This window comes from Phaethon lepturus, unplaced genomic scaffold (genome assembly GCF_000687285.1).
Source record: "Phaethon lepturus isolate BGI_N335 unplaced genomic scaffold, ASM68728v1 scaffold4010, whole genome shotgun sequence".
Lineage (NCBI taxonomy): Eukaryota > Metazoa > Chordata > Aves > Phaethontiformes > Phaethontidae > Phaethon > Phaethon lepturus.
The window spans coordinates 12409-32355 of record NW_010509674.1 but is presented as its reverse complement, the minus strand read 5'-3'; the positions used below and the strand labels follow the sequence as shown (position 1 = coordinate 32355).

Below are 19947 nucleotides of genomic sequence, written 5' to 3'. Positions count from 1 at the left end.
TAAAATTGCAATGTTTATTAGAGGTAGTTAACAGAAATTAAGGGAAAGCAAGGTATATCCTGTCTATGTAGACAAGCCACATAGATTGCTTTCTGCCTTACATCTGACAAGGCTGGAGCAGTGATATTCACAGCTAAGATTTTTTTTTTTTAACAACCCTGTGTCTCCAGGTTGTATTCATGAAAGGAAATGTAGTTTTGGAAACTCTTGGTTGCTTCCTTCAGTGTTCCAAATGCATTTTTGGTAGTGAGTCAGATGAAAGTCTTCATTCACCTGAGGGTTTCCTTGACTCAGACAGGAAGGAGTTCTAACATAGCTTTTGATTGACTGTCAGCTGCCTAGTCCTGTTTTGGAAATGCTGATACTGCTTAGCATGACCAGGTATGATTATTACTTCTAAAATAAACAGAAGCAGCTAATGATTGCGTTGGTGGTTGGCTGAACTCTAAATAAGATGTTAATCTGCTACAGCACAGAAATTCTGCTCTTTCCTGTTCAGCTGTACAACATCCACATTCCAGAATTAGTTTGTCTCCTTTTTTAATTTATACAGAAAAAATTGTAATAGATGCATGCAGCATGTTGACTCTTGAGAGTTGCACTCAGTAAGACACACACATACCCATACCCCTCGCAGCTCTTTTTTCCCTTCAGATACCGTCAGAGGTTTCTGAAAGTATTGTGCTCAGCACAACTCAATTCTCCATGAACATTTCTCCTCTTTACCATAACTTGGAGCTCACCGGGATGGACCAGTCTCTGGGTGCCAGCACTGTACTTACCACTAGGGACAGACTGCTTTGCTCTGATCTCTTCACTGTCTGTTGTCCCTTCTGACAGTCACCTTCTACCTTTGCTTTTGTGGATCCTCATGAAGATGAAATTTAATTCCTTCCTGGAGTAGGATTAAGTATTCTTTAGCCAGTAAGAGGTCCCTGTATGCCAATTCTGTGTAAGATAGGGATGGTCACGATAACATTTATTTGTTAAGGGCTGATGGGGACAGGACAAGGGGGAAGCTGTTTTGTACTCTGGCTGCTTCCAAAAAGCATAGTCACCTGGAACTTAAATGTATTTATGCTGGAAAGGTTTGGGCAAACCTGACTGACAGACCTGCTTGGCAGAGTCTGAATATGTGTCACCAGGTTGGTTTTTTTTTATTTCTCCCTTCCCATGCAAACACCGTCCCCATGATCCCCGTATTTTCTGGTGCTGTCACCAGCTTATCCCATCGAACCAGAATGTTCACCTACCTTGCCATGTACCCTGTGCTTTTTCACTTTGTTCCCCTGCCATCTGTCTCTTCTATAGAAAATACTGTGTTACTGGAGTTACCGTTTCTTATTCTGTCTGCAGCATTGAGTCCCTTAAAAGTAGAAACCCCTGCTTTTTCTACTAGGGCTTTGTAAATGTATTAAGTGATTTATGTCTCAGTTGTATTGGTTAGAAAAATGCATTAGTAACTTGCTAGAAGGAATTTATGTACAACAGTTAAGTACTCATGCAAGTGCTTGCATAGATTGGGGCTTGTCAGGCTTTTTCTTTCATATATCTTCAGTGTGTTTATTAAAAATTGTAAAAGGTCTGCCTAACATGTTTACTAAAAACTAACTCTCTTTTCTTTCCCAACCCAAGAATTTGTCCCTTTGTACAGCAGCTCTAATGTACATCCTGAGTAGAGATCGCTTGAACATGGATTTAGACAGAGCAAGTCTAGATCTGATGATACGGCTTTTGGAATTGGAACAAGATGCTTCTTCTGCCAAGCTGCTGAATGAAAAAGACATGAATAAAATTAAGGAAAAAATTCGGAGACTGTGTGAAACTGTTCACAACAAACATCTTGATCTTGAAAACATCACGGTGGGTATCACGCTTTTATTTGAAAGACCTAGCAAAAGTGGAATGCTTAACAAAATGGAACTTGTAAGCATTGTCCTTGATCTCCTACCTCCCAGCTGAGAAGTCACGTCATTTTGTCTACCTTCTGTGTGTATATGACTGCACTCAAGTATTTTCTTCTTTAAATTTGACATTTCCTTTCTAAAAGGCTGTTAGTAGGATAAAGTTATGATGTTCTTCAACTGTCTAACTCACCATTTGCTCCTGCGAAGGGTAGCTAGTTAAAGGTAGCAGTTAAAAACAACTAACACTTTATATAACCATGTGTTCAAAGACCTCGTTTAGATTATTTTACTTTGTTTCTTTGCCTAAATTTCATATATACCTTCACAAACAGTAGGGGTTCTTATGTGGGAATAAGTGTTGTGTGTTACATGGATAATGTGGTACAGGTTCTCCCATTAAAAGAAATAAAAATCCATCCTACGGAAACTGTTTTTTCTCTGCCCAAAGTGTGGTGGCAGATCTGTTGATTACCATAAATGTCGATGAATTTTTTTCCTTCCTTTCTCAAACATACTTATTTTTTGTGAATGTATCTTCAGCTGCAACAGAGTGAACTGGTTTTGTTTAAAAATAAATTTGGCCGTGGTTTGATGCTAGCATCAAGCTAGCTTGAAAAATAAAGGGTAAATTGCAAGCCTTTTTAAAAGAGTGTATTTAAAGAATTGATGACAGATTGACTAGATGAGTGGTCATAGATGGCAAAAATTAGTGTTTTTGCTTTCACCATATTTAAGTGTAACAGATGTTAGCATGATCTTAATTTTTTAACATCCTGTCATACCATCTTTTAATGTTTTAAAGATTCTTATCAGGTTTTTGCCATTTTTCATGTAATACTTGCACCCAACAGGAGAAGCTTCTGATTTACGTTTATGAAGTGAGCTTTTTGAGTTTTATCTCTGCAAGTAATATTTCAACACCTGCCAGTAATCTGCAGTTAAGATTGTATTCCATTTTAGGTTAGATTAGAAGATGATATGCCTTGTTGAGCTGGCATTTTCTTTTTGTAATTTTTGTGACTTTTTTGCCAGTTTAGGAAGGGTTTGGTTTGGGTTTTTTCCCAAAAATTCTAGCTATGGAACAGATAGCAGAATTGGTATGAGAAGTCAGTGTTATGTAGCAGTAGAAAGAGCTGAATTTGGGGGGAGGAAGATAATATTGATGACATTCTTAACCTTGGTAGTCAGTTTGTGGTGACAAAGGAAAATTGTTTCAGAGTTTTAGGCTTGTTTCCTACAAACCTATGAAATGTGCAGGTAGGGGGCTTGTATTGATTTTTCGGCCTTTGAAATCTGCAAAGGAAGAATGAACTTGAGATTCTTTTCTCTGCTTTCCGCTTACTCTCTGAATTCATGTGATACAGTTTGAAGATACCAACACAGAATGAAATTTGTTCTCTAGGTGGTGATCTGCTAGGAATTGGTATAGCCGGTGTCTTATTCAGTGTTGTTTTGGCACCGAAGGCAGCTCAGATAGCTCAGAGTCTGTCAGTGCCAGGATATCTTTTGCACTATAAACTGTAAGACAGCTCCCTTTATTAAGCATGGAACAGCTGGTGCAGGTTCCTCATTGCTAAAGCATCCAGCCACACAGACCACTGTCTCCTATTTGAGCTTTTCTCATATTCATACTCTGAGCTAGCCTGATGTTTTTTTATGAACTGTAATTCTGTTCTTCTGTTTTCTTAGGCATGACTTTTAAAGGGAGAGGATATATTAAAAGGGACTCTGTCTTCTAAGGAAGTTGTCCATGAGTAAAGAGTAATATTATCACAGCCCATCAGTTTCGGCTGTCTGGTTTTTTTCCTGAGGCATCTCTAGTTCTTAAAATTATGTCGAGCTATTGTTGTAAATGTGTTGAATACTGTAGGACCTCACAGATGGAAACTGGTTCCGTCCCAGCTGCACCATCTAGATGCAGAGACTATATAGTGTTTAGAGAATATATGCAAGCCAAATGAGATTATTAGGTTCTCTTCCAATTTATGATAGTAACAGTGGTAAGTGGAGACAATAATGAATTTCATACGTGGAAGATGAAGTTGCTTTCACATAGATCTCTGTCATGAGATATAATAAGTAATCTCTGTTTTGTACCAGATGACAGGCAGAAAAGGCTAACAAAAATGCAAATCTTCTGGGGGTAAAGAAGAGATCTGTGCTTTTTCAGGCTCAGACATACCCACTGAGAAACAGAAGGACTGTGGCAGATGTTTTGATAACTCTGTTTTGTGCCTAACTGGTTACACCTTCATTTTGTTTTTTTTTTTTTAATCTTGCACAGATCAATCGAAGATGATCAATACTGCCTATCTGTTTCCACGGGCAATGTTGTTTGTGTGACTATCTAGAAGTTAGGTCAGACTAATTTTTGAGTACTCAAACAGGTATTCAAAGGGTTCTGTTTTCTAGGCTGCTATGAACGTTAAAAATGTAAATCCAGAAATTGAAAGGGAGTTCTCTGTGGGTTGAATTTGTTCCAGGTTTTTCTGCTGGCTTAGAAGAAAATAAAACCTGGAGAACTTAGCCTTCATGTTAGCAAATGGTGCTTCCCTGTCAGTCAGCATAGCTCTCTGGAGCTGATGCTTGCAGCTAGCTCCTCTCTGTTGCATCATAACAAAAATTTTCTGAAGTGACTTCTCTTTTCAGTTGGTGGAAGAGGTAGTTCTGTTTTTCACTCTCAGCATAAGGCTGAAAGCTTAGGGAGACCATGTTTTGAACCTTTGGTGTTAAAATTTCATAGTAATTGACACAAAAATTGGATTACTTTCCTCAAAAGCCAGAAGGGTTACAAGGTTTTAATTAACTTTATTTAAAAAAAAAAATTGAAAATTGTATTCTTATGCCCAGTAGTATAAATATCCTGGAGTTTTTTGAAATCTTGCTGCCCTTTGGCTGAAAGCTAAGCACCATATTTTAAACATTGTGTGGCCTTTGAGCTTTCATGGTGAAGATATTAAGGAAGTATCCCTTAAGGAGAGTTTTTAATCACCTTCTATCAATCTGGTTTAGGTTATGCATGATTTTAGACATCCATGTTACAATATTTTCAAGCTCAATCTATAAAAGTGAAAGGAATTCATCAGAAGAGGACGGGAAAGCTTCAGAGAGCTAGGGATCTGTCAAACTGCTGTCATCCCCTCCTCCCTCAAAACACTTTCTTCAGAAGGGAAGTTCTCCATCCATTGCTTAAAATTTCCTCATCTCCTTTCACATTATGTTTTTAACTTACAGCTTTTAAAAGTGTGAGGTTTTAGAGCTTCTAACTCCCAGTGATGAGATGAGAGCACCCTGTAACCAAGTGTGGTTTAGTTTCCCTCCTGTGGGAAGACTGGATGAGTGGTTGTTGCCAATAACAGGTAGCTAGCAGGTTCCTGGGTGGTGTAACAGTTGCAGGAGTAATTGCAGCTTTGTCTTTGTTCCCTCTGTGATGGGGAATTGAGATGCTGCTGACTCAGGGAGGAATGACCTATCGCAGCTTTACTGTTGCTTGCGTTCTCTTGTCCCCCACAACACTTTCATGACCCAAGGACGCTTCCACTGACATTGGAGAAAGGCTGTTACTAACTGTATGCTCATCAGTGACAGCGTGCTGCGGAGCCTGCTCCTAAAAAATGGAAATAGCTACGTTTGGGTGGTAACCCTTCTTTATCAAGGCGAATCTTCAACTTACTGATATCCAAGGAGGAAAAGAATTTTGAAAACAAGGAAGGCAGCTGAAGATGTTGCGGGGTGGGCCTCATACAGTTTATAACTTGGTTTTCCAAGACAATGGGGTGTTTACTCAAGCCTCATGAGTGCTGTTATTCCCAGGAGGTGCTGAGGTTTGCACTGGTATCCTGGCACATGCTGCACAGCTCAGGATAAGCACAGCCCTCCTTGAAGCATTACAAATCAAATGTGTCGGGGAGGGAAGATAACTTGAGAGTGGTTAAATTCAGTTGGCTTCAGTGAGATCTTACGGCTTTTTCTCTGACCTTTCATTGTTGTGTTTATGTACCATATATGAAATTAAGCTCGTAGTAGTCCAGACTTTCCTGTTTGTTTTCCAGGTGTTACAGAAGTCTGTACTGGTCACTTTTGTGTATGTGTAAATTCATACATACGCATATGTTTTATTATTAACATTTCCATTTAATTAGAGGCCTTTGGAAAAACAAGTTATAGTCTTGACTTTATAAATGGTGTTAGTTCCGGTTAAAACATTGCAGGGAATTAATGAAGATAATCACCCAAAATCTCTTCAGTTTCCATTTTCAGGGAGTAAACTTATCTTTGCTGTTGAATTTTTATATGTATTCCTCTTTTTAAAAAAAATCAATTGGTAAATATGGTAAGATTTTCTACAGTGTTTTAGTTCAATTTCTGTCTTCTATGAGTGTAAAATTAAAAACACAAAATACGTACGTTAGAATCAAATGTATTCTACAAGCAGCAGAGCCAGTATATGGGAGACAGAGAAGCAGTGTTCACTGTGGCTTTTCTTGGGTTTTTTTCCTGTTTGGTTGATTTGTCTGTTTCCTTCCTCCACTTGTTTGTTCTGATAACAAGAGAAACAGATGAAAGGAGGCTGCTTAGGTTTTCCAAGCTATTAATAAAGTCAAGAAAAAGTTGAAAATGCAAAGTACCTTTTTATCAGTACCAAGTAATTTTTTTAAGATATACATATTTTTCAATCTGTTCTTGCTCCCTCTGGTGGTTCTTCTACTCAGAACCTACAACTTTGTTTTTATGGTTTTTATCTGATGTGTAATTTGTATGATTTGATATATTGGCTACAGCTGCATATGATGATTTCACTAATTCTGGAACCTAACTCTTTCAGACTGGGCATTTGGCAATGGAAACATTACTGTCTCTCACCTCAAAACGAGCTGGGGACTGGTTTAAAGAAGAACTGCGTCTTCTAGGTGGTCTCGATCATATTGTAGATAAAGGTATATTGGAAATGCTGTTTTGACAGTGAGAAAAAACAGTGAATCTTACTAAAATGTTTGCTTTTCTTAATGTTAGTTTTCTGTCGTTAAAAATAGAAACATTATGTCTTTTTCTCAGCAATGTTGAAAGTAAAGTACGCAATTCGACAGCAAGTCACTGGGAAATATTAGTGACTTCAATCTGTTGCATGTGGGATTGAAAGTAGTTTTAATGTTAAACAGAACGCGTATAATGTTGCATATAATGTGTGACATTAAAAATGGCTTAAGCTTAGGCAGAATACAGATTACTGTTGCATCTCTGTACAGCACATGAATACAGCACACTTATTCCAGAGTAAAATCTCCTTTACAGTCTTATAGAATTATTTTCAGGCCTGGTGTTTTTACTAAATATCCCAGAGGAAGTCAGCCCTTCAAGAAGAGATGGTGGGTGTTTTGTTTCCTTATTTTTTTTTTTCCAAGATCAACACCCCACAGATAGGGGAAGGGACATATCTAAAATGAATTCTTGAGCTGAATAAAGCTTGCTTTTAGGTAAGCAGAGGGGTGGACAAAGGAAAGATTGAAGAGATGAAAGTATTCAACTTGCATCATGGTTTTAGACTTGTAAGGGGTGGGGAGGGTGCATGCTGTATCTTTTTTCTCTTCTACAAAACAGTGCATTACAGTTAAGGAACATAGTCATGTTCTGTACAATCTTTTCATTGTCAGTAGAGAATAAGATACAGATAGGTAATATATGGCAACAGTCACAAACTTGTAAAGCCAAAATTTTAAGATTGGGGTTTTGTTTGTTTTGGTTTTTTCTTAATTTACTCGGAGAAATGAAAAATTTTGAATGCTGATCATGTCTTTGTGATTGTTTCCTAGTATTAGAGTTTTGTAAAGTATGAAACAAGGTTTATGGGAACTCTCCAAGTAGATAATTAGTTTGTAAGTTTGGCTTTTGAAGACCTCTTACTGATAGTGGAAAATAACTTTTCGTTGTTGTTTAGTTAAAGAATGTGTGGATCACCTAAGCAGTGATGAAAATGAAGAGAAACTGGTTGCTTCGTTATGGGGTGCAGAAAGATGTTTACGGGTCTTAGAAAGTGTGAGTATGAGCAGATGCATTGCATTTCTGAAAATTGCTTTTTCTCAACCAGACCTTTTCAATGTTACATTCTTTCAATATATAGATACATAATAACTCTATAATGTTGATTATTTTTTATAGAAGATACTCACTTTATGATGTTTATCAGTGTTCCCAGAATGTTTGTTTGAAAATTTCTTTTACCATTCTGTATGTATGTACAATGTTGCAAGTTTATTTTTGGTAAGAAAACTGAATGTATTGTGATGCTTTTTCTTAAATTTCTACAACAAGCTGCTGCTTATGGATGTTGTTTTCAAGGCATGAGTTTGACACTCTAGTGTGTCTAGCAATAACGGATCATTATAAAAGCAGTATTTTCTTAGAAGTGGTAAATTGATGAACATTTTAAGAATTGCTACTTTCAAACATGAGCTGGCTAAGCACTGAAAGAGAAAACTGCCCTGAAAGTCAGACTAGTCCTGTAATCAGCTGAGCGTGTATATTGAGACGGTAAATGCTTTTTGAGGAGAACTTTGAACAGAATTTAAATACATGGTACTTGTGTAGAGCTTAATTGACAGGAATTGTGAGCACATGCTTCTCTACAATGCCTTATTTTGCTGTTTTTTTCATATTTGTTACTAGTGTTACTCTTTTTGTATTGTGGTACGGTAAACAAGCAGAAGAGTGTTGTGAAGTTTTAGCAGTACATCTCCACACATCAGAAAGCAACGTTCGGGTTCAGAGTACAGGTCAATGAATCTTAATGAACACCTTAAACCCAAGTCAGAGGGCAAATAGCTACAGCAGTAACATGTTTTCTTCACTAAAATAAAAGGACAGACTCAAAGACAGTGTAAAAGTAAGCTAAACACTGAAAAAGATTAACAGTTGCTGAAGTATTAATTCAGGGGTGCCTACTTAAAAATCAATGGCACTTAGCTCTTTACCTGCCTTCTGAACGTGAGAGAAAAATTTTCAGATCCAATTTCCGCTTTTCTGATAGATGGAATTGCCAAGCAACAGTAGAAGAGCCTTGTTTAGTGGTAGAATATTGAAATTTGAACGTAAGGGTGGTTTGCGATGCAATAAGATCCTTAGGAACTTGGGAGAGACAACAAAAATCAACACACCAAATTGTGCAAATTTAAGAGAAGAACTTTACACTTTCTGAGAATTGATTCCCTTGATTGAAATTCAGAATCAAAGGAAAACTTGATTTTTATGGTTGGATGCATAATAAGCTCTCGGAAATGGAGTTGATGTCAAGTCCCTAAAAATAACATTAGGTATATAATTGTATTCTGGGTTATGTTTTTATATATATTTACATACCCACTTGGGGCACAGTAGTCCCAGGATATAGATGCAGGTTTCTGCTGTGGCAGAACATTCTGCTACACGGTTTCCATACTTACTCTATCAGGGAAGATGGTTTTATCTTCAGTGCCACGATTTTGTGTTATTAATTACAAAGTGAAAACTCCAAGGAAATCTTGGACAATGATAAGTGAAGGTTTACACTGGATAATAACCAAGAAATGCGGAACCGAATAAAGCGGGTTGGTAGTGGAAGGGAATGCTTGTCTTGCAAGGAAAAAAGTCCCATTTTTAATATTACTTTATCCTCTTCTTTTTAGGTAACTGTGCATAATCCAGAAAATCAGAGCTATCTGATAGCATATAAAGACTCACAACTCATAGTCTCCTCAGCTAAGTAAGTTGTAACAAAAAGACATTATTTTGGCAGAGCACTGCTCATGATAGGGCAAAAAGAAATAAATTGTTATACCAGAAGATTGTAGAGGGGAAAACCCCACAATTTGCACTGTTGCTTTTCATGATGTAATGCTAAAGTTAATTTAGATGAGGGTATGGGTAACTACCTGACTACTACCAATATGTAGTGCTGCTGCTAGTGGTTCTGTAGAAGCTGTAGACTGTGGATTCAGCTCCTTCTGTACTAAGTTAATACGAACACAGAAGAGGGCAGTTGGGAAGCTACATACATTTATTTACATACTCCTTTATTGTGTTTTCATTATGCTTAAGTGTTTACTGAAACAGAGTGTAACAGAATTGACAGTGTAACTAAGAATTAAAATAGTGAAATTCTGTTCTTGGCTGTTCTCCCTGGCAAAGATGCTTGTACAAACACCTCTAACCCATTTAGCAATCTGGGTGAGGTCTCAGTTGACTAGCAGAGATTGTATCCCTCTTGTACTGCTCTTCATAAGAGAACAAGTTAAGCTGAAAATTTGATTCTGCAGACCTCACTGGAAATGTAATTTCATGGTTGTAGGTTAGGCATTTTGAGTATTTCTTTAAATTTGATTTTATTACAATTTAAATTTCTTTAAACTTGAAAACCCAAACCCCAAAAACCACAACCCGCAGTTTACTGTGGTATTTAGAGCAATACATATTTTTGACATTCTTTGTTTGTTTGTAATTGAGATCAGTGTTGTCAGTTTAACATCAAACTAATGTCATGAAGTAGAATCATGCCTGTGGTCCTGTTACAAGATGAAGATTTTTCTGCTAGAAAGTCACGTGTCAGTTATTTCTTACAGAATAGGAATAGCTCTGAGGACAGAACAAGACAACATTTAGGTAACACTGTCAGAAGAATGTGGTGGTCAGCTGATAAAGCTCTAAGCCACAAAGCTTTCCTGGTTTTTGTTTTCACAGTTTCAGCTGAGCTTATAGATTTGGTAGGTGATAACTTTATCATCTCTCCCTACAGACTGGGCATCTGGCATCAGAAAAGTTCTGCATAAGCTCTGTATTTGAGGTTTTTTTTCATGGTGAAACGAGTATAAAGGTGGAGTATCCTTTATGTTGTGGAGGTAATTTTGTCCTGCGTCTTCTCCCCGCAGAGCACTGCAGCATTGTGAGGAGTTAATCCAGCGATATAATCGTGCTGAAGACAGTATCTGTTTACCAGACAATAAGCCTCTGCCTCACCAGAATGTAACTAACCATGTGGGTAAAGCAGTAGAAGACTGTATGAGGGCCATCATTGGTGTCTTGCTCAACCTGACAAATGATAATGGTAAAACAAACAAATCAAAATTTGCATATTCTATCTTAAAGCATCAAATATAACACTAATGAAAACCCTTTTCTTCTACCCATTATGGTTTTTCCATGTACAATGCAATAAAGCAGTTATGTATGATAGATGCTTGCTTTACAGTATTCAGTAATTTGTCTTTGCAAATTGGATGAGTAATTGCAAGTATTAAGTGGTGTGTGCTTTGGCTAAGAGAGTCCCCTTTGTCTTTAGGGCCAAAAGGTTTTTATCAATCTGCTTACGATTATGAAAACGAGTTATTTTCAAAATTGAGCCTCTAAACTCTTTTTGTTTACAGAATGGGGTAGTACAAAAACAGGTGAACAAGATGGTCTGATAGGCACAGCTATGAATTGTGTGCTTCAGGTTCCAAAGTTCCTACCTCAAGAGCAGAGATTTGATATTCGGGTGCTGGTAAGCTATTGTATTTGTTACATTATCATAAAATGATTTCCCTCCTTGTTTTGTGTTTAACTACTCTGGTTCCAAATTAAGGAGCAGCCTCTACAATTTTCATTGACCGTATATATAAGAATATACTTAGTGAGGTACTTAAAGAAGGTTTTCTGGCAGGATTTTGTGGTTTTGAGCTCTAACCTTTTTCCCTGTGTTTGGTGGGGAAAAAATGTAGATTCGAGTTGGACACCTGAATCCCTAGTCTATAAATGAAATCTCATCTTTAAAAATGTTTTCATGTTCAGAATTGGAAAAACGGAGATTCCTGCATACAAGTTCTAGTATACAGGGGTCTCAGTTCTGCCTCATTTCTTTAAATCCTGATCCCCCTATCTATCAAACTGTTTCATAAAGGTGACTTAGGAAGTTATGTATCCTCAGAAAGATAAGACCTAAAGAAGACATTTATCTGGATCGATGTTCTTTGCTAAATTATCCTTTTTTAATGTGTGTAATGCTCTTTGACTCTCCAATTCCTGCAGGGATTGGGTCTGTTGATCAATCTAGTAGAATACAGTGCTCGGAATAGGCACTGTCTTGTCAATATGGAAACATCGTGTTCTTTTGACTCATTCTGTACGGGAGAAGGAGATGATAGCCTAAAGATAACTGGACAGATTGATGCTGTTCAGGCTTTAGTGCAGGTAAGAAATGTATTTTTCCTGTAATAGTTACCATTTCTCATTATCAGACTGACAAGGGGGAAGGGAGAACTCAGCAATGAAGATATGTCAGAGTTTTTTTTTCTGTTTAGTATTTCGAGTAATACAGCATAATGGGGGAAGAGGGGTGCTGCTCACAATTTTGGCTTTTTCAGTACTGTCCATTACAGAAACAGCTTTCCTGGTAAAAGACAGTGCTGTTGTTACAGACATCCAAAGGCTGCTGTCGTGCTCTGTAAAGCTTTCTTGTTCATATACAGTTTATTTCTACTTTTCTTGTTCCTAAATGTTTTACTTCTAGATTTTTTTTAAACCAGCTGTAAAAATTGGAAGCTACTCTCGTCTTAAATACTTTGCTTCAGTCGGTTATTTTTTTAAGTACTATCTTTCTGGGAGTTTGCAACTTTAAATTAAAAAAAAGTATCGTGCTGTATAAGAGCAAGAAAATACGGGTGTAATGATTATGGATGTGAAATGGCATTCTTGAATGTTGTATTGACTAACTTGTTAAAAAAAGAAATCCACCCATAGTTTTGCTGGATGAGTTCCACCATGCAAACTAAAATAGAAGAATTGAAAAAGGAAATTACAGCCTTTTTATGTCAATGAAGATAATTTTATGGACACTTTTAGCAGTTCTTCTACTTAACTATGTGAAATAACTGTCCAGCAGCAGACAAAAAAAATCAACAATAAAAATAACAATATTAAATATCTTAAATATTGCTCTGCCGAGCTGTATACTATAAAACTCATGGTTGTATCGTTTGGGAAGTAATTCACAAGATATGAGTGCACAATATGAGATTCCTGTTTCAGTCACATCCTTGATAAGTCATTTTAAATTACTCTTTCAAATTTTTGCTTTTTGCATATCAAGGGAAAAGCTAAGAGAGTAAAGAGGGGATAGCTAGCATGAAAAGAAAATGAGGATTGGTAGAGAACAAAAATGGACAGGAAAATATGGCAACTTTTAGTCTTCAAGCTGTGTCTCAAAGAAAATGATTAAACATTTACGATGCCTAAGAAAGAGGAGCCTGACAATTGGTTCAGCACTGGGGAGGGAGGCCTTTTCTGTAGAGCACAGTGTTAGTGTTGGGATAAATTATATTTTCCTTTGAAGAAGAAAAGGCTATTGTTAAGAAAAGTATTGAAGACTAGCTGTATTAAGGGGTGAATTGTGAAGGGGAAATAAACTTTCAAGTAATAATTCAATATGTTTAGGGTTTAATTTGTAATAGAAATTCTCCTGAAATTTCCCCCATTAGCTATTTCTTGAGCGTGAGCGAGCGGCACAGCTGGCTGAGAGCCAGACAGATGAATTGATTAAAGAAGCTCCTACGGCTCAGCATGATAAGAGTGGGGAATGGCAAGAGACAAGTGGGGAGATACAGTGGGTCTCCACAGAGAAGCCAGATAGTACTGAAGAGAAAGATAAGAAGGAAGAAGATGATGAAGAACTTGATCTTAATAAAGGTACGTTGTCTGGTTGTGATGAGCTTGGAAAAGGCAAAGAACTGACTGCAATAACTTCCCACCTTGTCCTCTGCTTCCTATCTCCATGCAGTCTCTTGGGCGGGGATTTCCTTAGCGTCTCCGCCAGGTGAAACTGTTGCAGACCACCAGCAGGAGCAGCTCAGAGCTGAAGCTTGAGAAGTGGAAGAAGTTATACTACTTTTTATTTCCTTAATAGTACCTTCTATCAGTTCCTGCTTAAAACAAAACAAACCCCAAAACTTTAAAAAAAAAAAACAAACAAACAACAAACAAACAAACAAAAAACCAACAACAAACACCAAAACCTAAACCTTTTTAGGGACAATCTGTGTAAGAAGGATTCTGGAAGGGGTGGCTTTTAGGCCTTTATCTTGTTCTTCTGAAAGTTACTTGCCTTAATTTTGTCTTCCAGGGTATCATGACCCGTTCTTGTTTCATGCTACTACTAGGTTTTGTTTATTTTCATTCCCTCCCTATTTGCATGTATGCTTTTTCTGTTCGCATCTTCTTTGGTCTGAGTTCTCACTCCATCAGTGGTATCTCAGGTACCTGTGCCATGATTTGGTATACTGCATCTTTGGTAGTTTGCTCCAGGAATTTAAGTATCTCTAAGCTGAGTTATGTAGTTTCTCTGGAAAACATACCAGGTCTGAAATATCAGTCGTTCTTGTTTCATCTTCTAATAGTAGGTGCAGTATATTACTTCTAATAGTGTTTTAACCTTTTAATAGTAGGTGCATGTTACTACTTCCTCCAACCTTGCTTTATATCTTTCATTCTTTTTGTAGCTTCATCAACTGGCATCTGCAGCTATTTGTGGTTTGCCCAAAAATGCTGAGTCATTAGCAAAAAGTGCTATATCTATTAGCCTTAAAATACAATAAACGTCTTTTGGTGGAAGTCTTACTGGCTTACAGTATCATGCAAAACATTTATATTTGTATTTTGCTGTCTTAAGCATACAGTTTGCACATTAAAATGGCAATTAATAAAATAGTTTCCGATGTAATGAGTTGAAAGCGAATGAATGCTTTTTCTGTTCAAGAATGTGCTGCTGAGTTAGTAAGTACGGAGTTTGGCTGATTCTTGCCTCTGAAGTCTCAGTCCAAAAGCTCATTTTGTTTGAGGAAAAAATTCTGACAAGCGATAATGAAAGATTGTATTCAAAGCAGTAAAAGATACCAGCTGCTTAGAGAATACAATACATTCAGCCGTTGTCTCTCTTTACAGCTCTTCAGCATGCTGGGAAGCACATGGAAGACTGCATCGTGGCCTCATACACAGCATTGCTTCTAGGCTGTCTCTGCCAAGAGAGTCCAGTAAGGGAATAAGTCAATAACTTGCTCTGAAGTCCAATACAAATTTTTAGTGAAGTAATAATTTGCAGTATTGAAATGGGTTTATTAAATTAGTGTTTGATGTAGCTAGTATGTTGATGCAGCTGCACTGATGTATATAGTTTTTTGAGAAGTTGCCAGAGGTATTCCATCCAAAAGAACTTTGCTGAACGTGAGTGTGTTTATCAAAAAAATTGGAATTGAATATTTAACCTCTTCCGCCTCTCTCCCCTTCACTGTTAGTCATAGCCAACAAATGAACTTACTTCAGAAAGGCAAAGGAAAATTGGCTGGCCTGTTCTGTAATTATAAAAGTTTGCTTTATTTTTCAGTAGTTTCAATAAGCAAGTTAACATCAGACTTGTTTGTTCTTTTTTACCAGGCTGCTTTATTTTTTTCCTCCATTGTAAATTACATGAAATCGTGTACGTCCATATTAGTTGATGATTGCCTCAGACTGGAAATACATAATAGAAAGCTGAAATTAAAACTTTAAAATATGGAACTCTAGTGGCTGAGAATTTCATAAACTCTCCTGTCAAATATATGCTCAAATGAAAATGAGGTTCAGACCTGCCTTCAGGCTTGTCTAAATTTACCATGATGGCAGAAGGGTCTTTAACATGCTGTTCTGTACCTTTTGACTGATTAGCTTCCATACAGTTTTAGTGTTTGGAGTGATACTGACAAGAAGTGCAATAATTCTCAACCCTTAGCAATTATAAAGGGAGATTGTCTCCATGTCAGGAGAGTAATCTGGTGGGGTTTTTATTTCCTGATAATTTTGTAGGTCCTGGTGAGGTCTGATGGTAGTAATGATCCCCCCAATTGTTTCCTAGAAACATAAACACCATAAACATATGAGTGTTGTTTAAAAGAGACTTAAATCATAGAGCTGACAGCAAAAGCCATCTTAATAATGTTATGAATATACTTGTCTTATTGCATCTCACATGCAGAGTAATATAGTTCTGTGCCGGAAAAATATTTTCCAAATTAAAATAAATTGTTTTATTTCTTAGATCAATGTGACTACTGTGAGGGAGTACTTACCTGAAGGGGACTTCTCTATAATGACTGAAATGCTGAAAAAATTTCTCAGTTTTATGAATCTTACTGTAAGTATTACATCTTTTAAATTGATGATGTAGATACTTTTGTAACTGTGTTTTTTGTTAATAGTCCATACATTTGTAGAAGCATTTAACACTTTTCAGTTGGTGTGTTTAGAAGAGCACAGGATGACTTTCTGTTTTTAAACACTGAAAACCCATTTGTCATTATTTTGGTAATAAATGGAATGAAGCTACTTTCATTCCCTTTGATTGTGACTGGTCAGGAGAATATTTTTGAATCCTCTGCCTGAACCTAACTGCTTTTACTGATAAGTAATTCTAAATACTAAAATTCTGAGATGAGCATAGCTCTCAGGTATTTTGAAGAGGTATTACAAATGCTCGTTTGTTACTTCTGTTTTCTATTACATTTTCCAGTGTGCTGTTGGAACAACAGGCCAGAAATCTATCTCTAGGGTGATTGAATACTTGGAACACTGCTAGATACTTAACTTCCGCTGCAGGCACTCTAATGCTGGAGCTACCCTTAGACAAAAGAAGAAGTCATGAAAGAAGTCCTTGATGGATATACCAAGAGCATTCATCTGTGTCATTCGTGTTCGGATTTTTAAGGCTACCTGGTCTCTTAACCATGCATTCAGCATTTTCTAAAAGACAGTTACTACATCAATCTGCAACTATCAAAAATGAGGGGAAAAAGGTTCTGAGGAAAGTAAATAAAGAAACCATGCTGTTTATGATGCAGTGCAGTATTTAAATATTTTTTTGGCAGGGTTTACCCTCCCTATCTTTTTTTTTCTTGCTTTGTTCGTGACAAGTTTCAAGGGGAAAAACTTGCTGCTGATAGTGCAACTGCTGTTTACTGTTGAGCCACTGTTTCATGCCAGCCAGGTGCAAAGGCAGCTTAGCTACTGAGGTATCAAACAAATGTTCTAATAAAGAAGTTCTGGACAGCAGCACCGCTCCTATTTGAGTTTAATTTGCTCTTGCTTTTTTATTACTAGATTATTCCAAAATCATAAAATATAAATTTTTAAATACTTTTGTGATTTTAACTACTGTCTATATTTAAAATTTGTTGGAATCCAAAGAGGCGAGGATTGGATAGTTTATTTTTTATACTGTTTTGATTGAAATTAGGTTGTTGAACTATTTCTCAGTTCTAAAACTGTCATGGCCCATGTACTGTAAACTGACAGACCATAACATTTTGTAGTTCCAAGAAGCATGCAAACCCATAAACACACAAAGCCATTTGAGGATATGTTATCCACAAAAGAAACAGCAACTGTAAAAAGCTGTGCCCTGTTGGAAAAAAAATAAAAAAAAAAAGATATTCAATCCCAGGGTAGTTTACACTTCTAATAAGCAAAAACTTTGAAATGTTGTTTTAATTTGTCTCAAGGAAGCACTGAAGATGTATTTTATAATGCTCAATACAAAGAATTTGGATGTTTTAGGGGGAAGAATTTTAAAGAAGCTAAAACACCAATGGGGATTAATGTTTCCAGCTGACATAATCTTTCTATTTCATTCTTCTGTAGTATGACAAAGTTTAAATGCATACAACACAAAGCCTTAAATTGCTGATATAGCTAAGATTTTGTTCAGTCTGAGGTCTAGTTCACAGCAAAGCATTGTGTTTGAAGACTTAAGTGGAACAAAGAATCCCAGAACATACATGACTCTTTTTAACAATTTTTTTCTTGCACTCATTATTCAGACCAACAGAATTGGTAATTATTTTTATTAAGGTGGTCTTGAATATTTGCAGACTGTTCTGAGATCTGCTTCATCGACATTTTTAAATACCTGTATAGGTAGTTCCATCATGTTATTCCATTGAATTTGTAAAACTTGAAGCCATAAAAATATTAGTTCTATGTATAATGAGGGGGAAATAACAGGAAATCTAACCTGCTTTTAGATCTTGTGTTATCTCCATGTATAAAGTTAAGAACTCGTGCTTTTGTATCAGTGCCAGCTGTAAATTTTTTACATACAGTGGCTGCCTTCTATGTCTTCCTATTTTTGATAATGCAGATTGTTGGGAATTCTGTAAGGAAGTAACTGATTAGTGGCAAAAATCCTATGTTGGTCATACTTTTTTGCGTTTTCTCTCATCACCTTCTAAAACTTAGTGTATCAGTGTAACTTAGAAAAGTTTTTGAGGTTGTATTCCCCTTTGTTTAAAAAAAGCAAAACAGTGTCAAAAGAGAGAGAGAGAGAAGCTGTATGTAAATGCTCTATATCAGGAGGTAATTACTGAATATTTTGCCCATCTAGTTTTCTGGGTTTAGACTTTCACTTATAATGGGATTTCAAATTGATTATGTAGTTTTCTGTGGAGAGATGGCAAGAGAAAAATAAAATACAGATGTCATAATGGGGGAAAGCAGGGACAACTACCTTTCTTCGTTACACTGGTAATTGTTTGGGAATTGATTTACCTCAGTGTTTAACAGTTTTTTTTAAATGTAACTAATTGTCAAGCACTGACAAATGCAGATTTCTTTTTTTGAGGGTGGGGGGAGAAATCACCCTGTGAACTGCAGTGCATTTTTGTGTGTTAGACCCTCAAATAACTCTGCATTAAAGGGTACTTGAGGCCAACTTGCAAATTAAAGTTTTAAAGTAACTTTTTTCCATTGTAAATATTTGTGTAAATACTCTCAATTGGAAATTAGAACAGTAGAGTACTTTTCTGAATCCAATCCTATTTTTATTTTATACAGTATTTCTCAGCTGTGATCTTTGGAGCAAAAGCCAACGGCAGGAAAAATAGTTTGTACCAGTTTCATGAAGTATGTCTTTGGGTTTTTGTAAATAATTTTAACTCAAATAAAATTGCTACTTTCAATACATATCTTGTCTTTTAACATGCAATAAGGCACTCCTCTGAGTGATTGCAGAAAGAAGGCAGTGTCAGGTAAATTGTTAAAAGGGAAAAACATAGAGGAGTGTCCTGAAGGTAGTGCTCTGTTTTTCACTGGTGTGTTGGGACAACAAAACTCAGTGCCTGGACCTCAGGCTGTGGTCAGTCAAACCAACTAAGCCTGGAAATTTCTGGAGGTGATGTACTCAATCTCTCGATGTGTTTTGGAGTTCTCCACAGAAGTTGCTATTGATCTTTCAGCTGAAGGGACATGTAACAACTCTGAAGACCTGTGGTTAGAATAACAAAAATATGATAAAGCATAGGGGAAATGGGGCAGGTTTTGTTATGGTGATACTTTTCACATCATGGGGGAATGTTAACAGCTTTTCTCTCTTCAGTGAAAAATGAGAAAATTACCATGAGCATTGCTATGAATGTTACTTTAATTGCAGGATGGATTTTTTTTCCCACGGATTTTTTTTTTCTAAATTGGTACAACTAGGTACAGGTACAATATGCAATAATTTGAGCTGTTAAAGCGAGTTGAATGTGATGTGTCATCTCATTGCTGCTTTAACAAGCATCAGCATAATGTTAATTTCTGTGCTTTAAAGGGATGTTACTGGAGTTTGAAATATGGAGCAGTATGTTATTAGTATGTAGCACTATAGCAGGCAAATACAGCTTTATGGAAGCAAATGTTTACAAAAAAACACCCCACAACCATCTTGTAAAAGTTTTTCCTCTTGGTTATTTTGTTGGTAGATATGTAATGGAAGCATTATGTGTGGATGCATTTTGATACCAGCATTTCAGATTAACAGGACAATTGTGAAGCTTCTGTAGAAGATTTGGGAGTCATAGCCTTTCACAAATTCTTTTACTTTCAGACTGTTTTGAAATGCATGATTTGCATCAAATCACAAAATGATCTGGCATGATGTGTATAGTGCTGATTTATCAGAAGCCTAATGTAAAAGCAGGTAGTAGTGCTGGAGATGATTTCTCAAGCTGGCCTAATGGAGTTGTGTTTGTGCTGT

General features: G+C 36.7%; 1 protein-coding gene across 1 annotated transcript in view; it reads left to right on the top strand.

Annotated features, from left to right (window-relative positions):
- Positions 1–17338, top strand: part of WAPAL (wings apart-like homolog (Drosophila)) — a 70973-nt gene extending 53635 nt beyond the window's left edge. Inside the window, exons 8-18 of the mRNA XM_010297450.1 lie at positions 1636–1863; positions 6733–6844; positions 7843–7940; positions 9566–9642; positions 10805–10980; positions 11300–11415; positions 11940–12101; positions 13388–13595; positions 14847–14935; positions 15976–16071; positions 16447–17338. Of these exons, the coding sequence (XP_010295752.1) occupies positions 1636–1863; positions 6733–6844; positions 7843–7940; positions 9566–9642; positions 10805–10980; positions 11300–11415; positions 11940–12101; positions 13388–13595; positions 14847–14935; positions 15976–16071; positions 16447–16512 (1428 nt within the window). The 3' untranslated portion in view covers positions 16513–17338. The remainder of the gene's footprint in view (positions 1–1635; positions 1864–6732; positions 6845–7842; positions 7941–9565; positions 9643–10804; positions 10981–11299; positions 11416–11939; positions 12102–13387; positions 13596–14846; positions 14936–15975; positions 16072–16446) is intronic.
- Positions 17339–19947: the final 2609 nt, after the last annotated feature.